This window comes from Gallinula chloropus (assembly GCF_964237585.1).
Source record: "Gallinula chloropus genome assembly, chromosome: 14".
In the NCBI taxonomy this organism is placed as follows: Eukaryota; Metazoa; Chordata; class Aves; order Gruiformes; family Rallidae; genus Gallinula; species Gallinula chloropus.
This window is the reverse complement of record NC_140099.1, coordinates 13,428,947-13,436,420: the sequence shown is the minus strand read 5'-3', so window position 1 is coordinate 13,436,420 and position 7,474 is coordinate 13,428,947. Positions and strand designations below refer to the sequence as shown.

The following is a 7,474-nucleotide window of genomic DNA, read 5'->3' as shown; positions in this document are numbered from 1 at the left end:
ATGCTTGTGGGAATGAATGCTGATGTGTTAATCAGCAAAAGCAAATTTTAAAAACCCACAAATATACAAAATAAATTATGATGAAATCAAGGTCCTAGATTCTTGCAGTGGGATTGTAGAACTTGGTTTAGGAAGCTGTTGTAACTAAATTATTTAGGGGCAGCTATGTCAGTCTCCATCCTGTTTGCTTCTCAGCCATTATAAGCGGTAACCAAGACCCTATTATGCATTTCTTACACAGCGGCGTCTCAGAATTTCTGTTATCATCTGTCAGCACGTGGCCAAAGGGCCATCTGCAAGGGGAGTCTGTAGTATTATATTCCTATAAATTTTACATTACTAAGGTCCCTAATATTTGTTTTTTAAAAAATCAGAAAACTTAACTGCAGGGTGGGTGTATTCTTTTGCTCTGATCGTGTTTCCCTGACAGACACATGAGAACTATTGAAACTTTAAGAAAGGAAAGAGAAAAAAGACTGCAAAGGTACCAAAGAAGCCGAAGTCTGAGTCCTCAAAAGCATTTGAGCCTGTTGCAGACACTGGATGCAAGCCAGAGGGATCTAGATCTTCCCAGCAGACGCCGAGAATACCTGCAACAGCTGAGAAGAGATGTGGTGGAAAATACCAGGTAGAGCAGTGGAAAACTGTCTTTTGGCCTGTTGTGTACTGCGTGCACAGTAATGGTTCTTACTGACATCTGAGGCTTCACAGGCAGCAGAATTCTTAATGCAGAAGTGTTAAACTTTGGGGTAAGAATGCGCTTTGAGAAAAAATGTGTGCCTTGTTTTAGAAAACATTCATTAGAATCCTCTTATCTAGTTTATTGCAGTCCACAATGGGGGCCTAATTCATTTTATGTGTATGATATATGGGGACAGACAAGTATTTCATTGGAGTATCACAAAAGTTATGCAACCCTTCACCATTTAGAATTTCGCATTCCCCCACCATATCCCCTAAATCACTTCTGCTTCCTTTGTGGCAAGTGAGGAGACAGCAGTTTTCCCAACACAATTATTCTGTGGTGATATGACAAAGCAGTAGCCTTGGATCATAGGGTGAGCTGACTTAGAATCACTTCATCTCAGAGGTAAACCTGGACTTGCAATCTGATTAATTTTCCAAGGTTCATGTCCACACAGGCTTTAGGGAGCAGAGAGGAACTACTGGGATGTTAATGTGGTGATGTTTCACTGGTTTTCTGGCAAATTTTTCTGTTCCATGTTGAAAGATTATTTTCTCATGGTAGTTTGTGAGGTGACCTGATTTCAAGGAATTATGTGCATTTTCCCCCACTTACAGAGTCCAAGAACCAAAAAGAAGAAGCGTTCAGCATCCTTCAGACATTGAACTGTTGCTCCAAGACTACCAGAGGGCACGAGAGGAAACCAAAACTGAAATTGCACGAGCCAGGGACAAACTTCGGGAGAGAGCTGAGCAAGAGAAAAAGCGGATACGGGAGCAAATATTCTCTCAGTTGCAGAAGGTGAGCATCAGAGAGGAAACTCTTACACATTATTCACAGAATCACCCAATCATAGGGGTTGGAAGGGACCTCCAGAGATCATCGGGTCCAACCCACCTGCCAAAGCAGCTCCCCAGCTCATATTGTACAGGGAGGCATCCAGATGGGTCTGGAATCTCTCCAGAGAAGGAGACTCCACACCCCCTGGGCAGCCTGTCCCAGGACTCCCTCACCCTCACTGGGTAAAAGTTCTTCCCCATGTTGGTGTGGAACTCCTATGCTCCAACTTGCAGCCATTGGCCCTTGTCTTGTCCCCACAGACCACTGAAAAGGGGCTGGCCATTTCCCCCTGCATTATAAACATTAATAAGATTCCCCCTTTAGTCTTCTTTTCTCAAGGCTGAACAGCCCCAGCTCACTCAGCCTTTCCTCATAGGGGAGATGCTCCAGGCCCTTCATCATCTTCATAGCCTCCTCTGGACTCTTTTCATATCAATGCTTCTTTTTTTTTTAAAAAAACAAAACTTTTCCATGGCTACAAAATTCTCCTGTTTGATCCACACCAGCATAGAAAAAAGAATTAAAAGCAAATTTGTGCTTTAAAAAATCCCTACATGCTTGTGAGCTACATCTCCCTGAAGCCACATTTTATGTACAAGAAACTCCTAATGTTTCCCCATTGGATTGAGTTTACCCAGCCATGCTGTGGGGCATCTGCCGGGTCTGTACAAGAGTTTTACTGAGGTAAATAGAGTTTATTTCAGTATGTACTTGAACACAAAGGCCTTTATTCTTTTTTCTGTTCCTGTTTCTGTAGTCCTCTGTCTGTGCATGTATTCTTTTTTTACTGTGCTTTTATACCCATGTTATGCAGTCCAATGTGTGAACTTTTCTGCCAGATGCAAGGACAATACTTCATGTCTGATCTGCCCAGTTTCTGACTATACTTTTCTGCAGTAACCTTTGTCGCTGCCTGATGATGTGGTTTCAATCATAGCTGCAGACCTCTTACATCTGTATGTGGTACAAAATGTAGTGAACCCACTAAGGAACCTTCTCCACTGGATGACTGGATTTTACCACATTTTTCTTGTGAAACCTAAATTGGAAACCCAAATTTAGAACTGTCCTTATGAGTGTAAATAATCTAAAGTCATTGGTATTTTTATTTCATCTTCTGGGCTGCCATGGAGTAGTTGGGTTGGTTAAAGTAAAATCTTCACTCTACCAACTACATTTGACTAGCAAGTTCAATCAGGCTACTGGAGAACTGAGCAAAGAACAAGTGGGACTGGTCTGCTTTTAAACTTCTTTTCCCTCAAAGGACGTCCCAGCTTTGCTGTGATGGCCTGGACTCTAGTACATAAGAGTAACAACAGCAGAAGCTGCATTTCCCAGCCTGGTGGGTTTTGTGGTCAGAGGCGATTCACCCTATGGCTTATATCATCAGTCTTTCAAACGAGCCTGCTTGTTTGGCACACTCTGTATGGCAACAGCTCTTCTCATGTCAACACTCCTTGAAAGAAATTGGTTTATTTTTAGATTATTCCTCTTTCACCTTTTAGTGCTGTTACCGTTGATGTGACTTGCTCTTGCACAAGGTAAGTTTTGTGCAGTGTTTTTGTTTGTAATTGTGTGGTGCCTGTTACAGGAAGAAGCAAGGCTGAAGAATCTTGCAAGTACAAGCACTTTATGTACAGACTCCAGCCTCAGCCTCTCCTCTGGCCCAACATCTGGTTACAACAGCAGTAATACTGCTACGTATACTGCAAGTAACCTCAGCAACCAGGAGGGACAGGTGAGAAACAACTGGCCTGGGAGACAAGAACAGAGAGACAGCATAGAAACCTTTTTTGAGATGGTCTGTCACAGCCATCAAGCAGGACAAGTTTGTGTCACTAGTAGACAGATGGGTGACATGAGGTGGAGGGAGAATCACCATGTAATTGCAAAGGAGAGCGATGCTTTTATTTTTTTGAGTAGGTTTTTTTCTTTTTTAAACTCATAAACCACCAGACTGTGTTCCTGTTACCAGTAATGCCACTGTCTGTGAACATTTTTTAGGAACATTTTTCTTGTGGTAAACCAGAATCTGATATTCTCCATGTGCCTCCCTGCACTGACCTTCTCTGAGGCTACTATTTGGAGTATGCACCTGTGGTGTCTCCTCACACTTGGCTTGCCAAATTTCCCTATTCAAGGTATCATCTCATAACCAAGGGAAAGGCAAAGGAGTTAGTTACCCGAGGAGAAAGAGAAGCTTCCAACCTTTAAGTCAGGTTTGCTACAAACAGTCCACTTTTCTGTGTAACATCATTTATTTTTTCTAGCTCACACCAAAAGCCCCTGCTTCTGCTCTTTCTTAAATCAGGTCTCTCCTGGGACTGCTTTGCCTTCAAGAGACACACGAGGTCGTTCAGCTGTTAGAAATAGTCAGCTTCATGTGTTGGAGCAACTACAAAAGGATTCAACATTTGGTAAGTAAAACATGGCTGCTTACATTTGAGTTGCATCCAAAAGCCTAATGAGATTCGTCATTTATGCAAATTGATATCTAATTTGCTTCTGAGTATTTTGAGGCTGTCCCTACCATTAACGACTTAGGAAAAATGCTGTCAGCTGGTAGCCAGAGCTTGCTTAGGATTCCTTAAAAGTAAACTGCTCCAAAGGTGATCTTTTGCTGTGGTAAAGCCTGAGTAGTGTTCTGAGAGGATGTGAGGATAATGCTTTGAACCAAGGAATTGAGGAGAAGGGGGGGGCTAAAGCTGCAGGTGTGGGATTGTACATGCAAGTTCTTGGGGTTTTGTCCTCACTCAAGACCACTGTTGCCTTTTCCTCTTGAGGTTAATAGCTTGGACTTAGTAATAGCCATTAAAACTGACGACTGCAAGATGCAACTGCAGTGTGATTACCAGTACACTGACTGTCAGAACAAGGGATGGCATCAGTCCTTTAAGGTCTGTCCGGTGGATTGGGTGCCCAGAGAGGGTGTCAGTCCCTACAGCTGAGTAATAGTGATGTGCTTCCTTTTATTTCCCTATTCCCTGCAGATGCCAGCAGAATTCCGCCACCTTCTGGTAGCATCAGCTGTAGGTTCACACATGGATTAACTATTTCTGTCAACTCCTCTTCAACAAAAGGATACCAAGATTTATCCAAACATATCTTGGCTAATGCTACCACCGAGGTAAGTAAAGCTGAGTTTTCACTTACTCCTGTACCTTCTACTGGGAGTTCAGGCAAAAAAAAAGAAAGAAAAAGGTGGGGATAAACCTTGTTCTTGTCAGTAGTTTCTTATTTGTCAGGTACAGACACACACTGAGCGATTTAAAATGGCCAGGCTGCAGCAGTGGGTTTGAAAGAAACTGCTGCAAGTTAGCTGACACGTTTGAGTGAAGCTGGTGAAACTGCTGGACTCTTGTAGCATCCAAGAGCTCCTGCAGCACAGGTTTTACCTGTCTGTGTATGACAAGAGGGAGCGTGTAGTTCAAAGTGTACTGACTTCATACTTCAGAGCAGGTAGAATCACTTCAATGTCATTTGGAGACATGTGCTCCCACTATCTCCTACTTCTCATGATAGCTTAGGCTGCTGTATAGGCTTTTTTATATCTGCACCTATAGATGGATATATATGTTCTTCCTTCAGCAGAGAATGTGATCGACCTAGTCAGTCTGTCTGTGGATACTTTTAAGATCACTATTGCTTGTGGTAAAGCCAGCTGGAGTAGTTTGAGTAGCAGATGTGTAGCAGCATGTAAAAGCTGAACACACTTTCTGCTTTACACAACTTCCTCTTACCTCTCCCTTTGTCTTCTAAGGTAATGGCAGCATGCTCACATAACTTGAGGAACTTCTACACGTGCCAAGCAGCTGCTGGTTGGAAGTAAGTTCATGGGAGGCTGTTGTAACAGGCCTCTCTTCGGGTACTTGACTCCCCTCCTCCCTGGGTGCAAATACTTGTCATTTGTCTTTGACAGGTATCAGTGTACAGAAAAGGAGGTGCTGGTTTACTACAAAGTCTTCCCTTCGGCGACAAGGCATGGGTTTCTGGGAGCAGGGGTGATAGAAAGACCTCTGCCCTGCGTGTGGGGGCTGGTGAGGGATCCTGGGAAGAGGCCCCTGTATGACAGAACTATCAATACAGCCCGTGTACACAAGAAGGTGACCAGCCATATTCAGCTGGGTGAGTATCAACGCAGACACCTGGCTACCACTGCCGTTAGGTACTCTCTCAGCTCAGGCTGTCAGCCAGGAAGAAAATTAGAGGCATCTTATTTCATTTCTTCATGATCAAAGAGAGTTTCATTATTTAAGATGGGAAGTTCAGTTTTGAAGACTTTTGCAAAGTCAGGATAATAGTAAATAGATCTCAGTGCATAAGCACGGCTCAAGAGAGTGGGGTTTGAAAGGCAAACTACATCTGAAGGGGCTTGAAGAAGCCTCTTAGTTACACATCTTAACTACTGCTCTGCATTGGAAGTTCAAGTTGTCCAAGCCTAACTTCCCTTTTTTTCTTTTCTTTCTGGGTTTTTCACAGTGTATTTAGTGACTGATACCTCCCTGTGTTACTTAAAGCAGCCCCGGGATTTCTGCTGCATTACCGTTGAAGCCAAAGAGGTAAAGTGACCATTCTGAGAAGCAGAGAGGGGCAGGTGTTCTAAACTCGTGCTGCAAGGACCAAGGAGAGAAGGAAGTAAAGTCCATGCTCGTACTTTCAGATACAGGAGCAGGACAATTAGAAAAGCCTGGCTGGTGTGAGACAAGCATTATGTATAAAACGCTCCTATGAATGACAATCATCAGCCAGGTCTCGTTAGACAGTAACAGAAACATTACACAGTAGATTCTGGTGACAAACATGCAGGATTCCAGCCAGAAAAAATATTTAAGAAATAATATTTTTCATGGTATTTAATATTAAAAGAGCTCTTATAAGTATTATGAGAAATATGTCTCAGGGCAAACAAAGAAAACATTACTAAGTGCCTAATTTTTTTTCATATTGCCACCTTTGCGCTTTGTCCCATGCAGGAGAACTTGTCTGTCTTGGCTGCTCAGTCTGTCTATGATGCAACCATGCCTCAGCCCAGTAAAGAAGTGGTGAGAGGGGAGATTCTGCCAAGCGCTTGGATACTGGAGCCCGACGTCGTGAACGGAAGAGACATCACCAGAGTTATTTACATGGCACAGGTAAGATTTTGCTTATGTCCAGAGGTGATGCAGAACAGCATTATATAGCAAAACACCTTAGAGCTGGTATGTGACACAAACCAGAATCCTCCTGCCACCCTCCATAAAGTTTATGAAGTGACTGTAACTGTCACCTCCCCTTCACACTGTCATATATAGCACAATGTACAGCAATGCAGAGGGAATCGTGGTAGCATTGTGCTTAAGTACACACGCCCAAGTTCTTACAGCAGCTACAGCTGCTCTCCTGGACAGCAAGACTCTCCTGTAAAGGTTTATGAGCAATTTCATTGTTAGGGTGCGTTACATGGCAAGCCAGGAATGCTACAGCTGGCATCAGAGACTGGAGAGTGGTCTGCATCTTCTTGGTGTAGAGAGAAGAAGTTCTCTGGTTATGCTCTTCTCAAACTGCATGGAAATACTTTCTGCAACTGAAGTCATTAATTCTTCACACTTAATAGATGCAGGAGAGAAGGTAAGATTAGGATTCCAGTTAAGAATAAGGAAATGCTCCTGGCCATTTATTAGACTCATATGAAACACAGGCTCGCTCTGAGACAGGGTACCAAGTACTTTAAAATAAATTATACCTTATGATGTTCTATTCATGCTTGAGTGCTCATCTCAAGAGAGATAAATGGAATTAATCCTTTGAACTTAACCAATATAAATCACGGGGTTTAAGAGGTAATTTTTAAAATCTAAGAGTTGAATTATTGTAATTAGTATATGTGTTTTCCAATGCACATGTGTAATGCATATGAATTTGGAAATTTTCTGGGTACTTTAAATTGGATGTATAATGCATGTAGGCATT

The 7,474-nt window shown here is 42.7% G+C and overlaps 1 protein-coding gene across 1 annotated transcript in view; it reads left to right on the top strand.

Moving 5' to 3' along the window:
* The window catches only part of STARD9 (StAR related lipid transfer domain containing 9), a gene marked incomplete at its 5' end in the record, with an annotated part of 97,171 nt that overhangs the window by 89,312 nt on the left and 385 nt on the right, over positions 1–7,474 (top strand). The window contains 9 exons of the mRNA XM_084270444.1: positions 431–628; positions 1,303–1,486; positions 3,117–3,263; positions 3,837–3,942; positions 4,516–4,652; positions 5,286–5,350; positions 5,445–5,650; positions 6,005–6,084; positions 6,499–6,657. Coding sequence (XP_084126570.1) covers positions 431–628; positions 1,303–1,486; positions 3,117–3,263; positions 3,837–3,942; positions 4,516–4,652; positions 5,286–5,350; positions 5,445–5,650; positions 6,005–6,084; positions 6,499–6,657 — 1,282 coding nt within the window. The remainder of the gene's footprint in view (positions 1–430; positions 629–1,302; positions 1,487–3,116; positions 3,264–3,836; positions 3,943–4,515; positions 4,653–5,285; positions 5,351–5,444; positions 5,651–6,004; positions 6,085–6,498; positions 6,658–7,474) is intronic.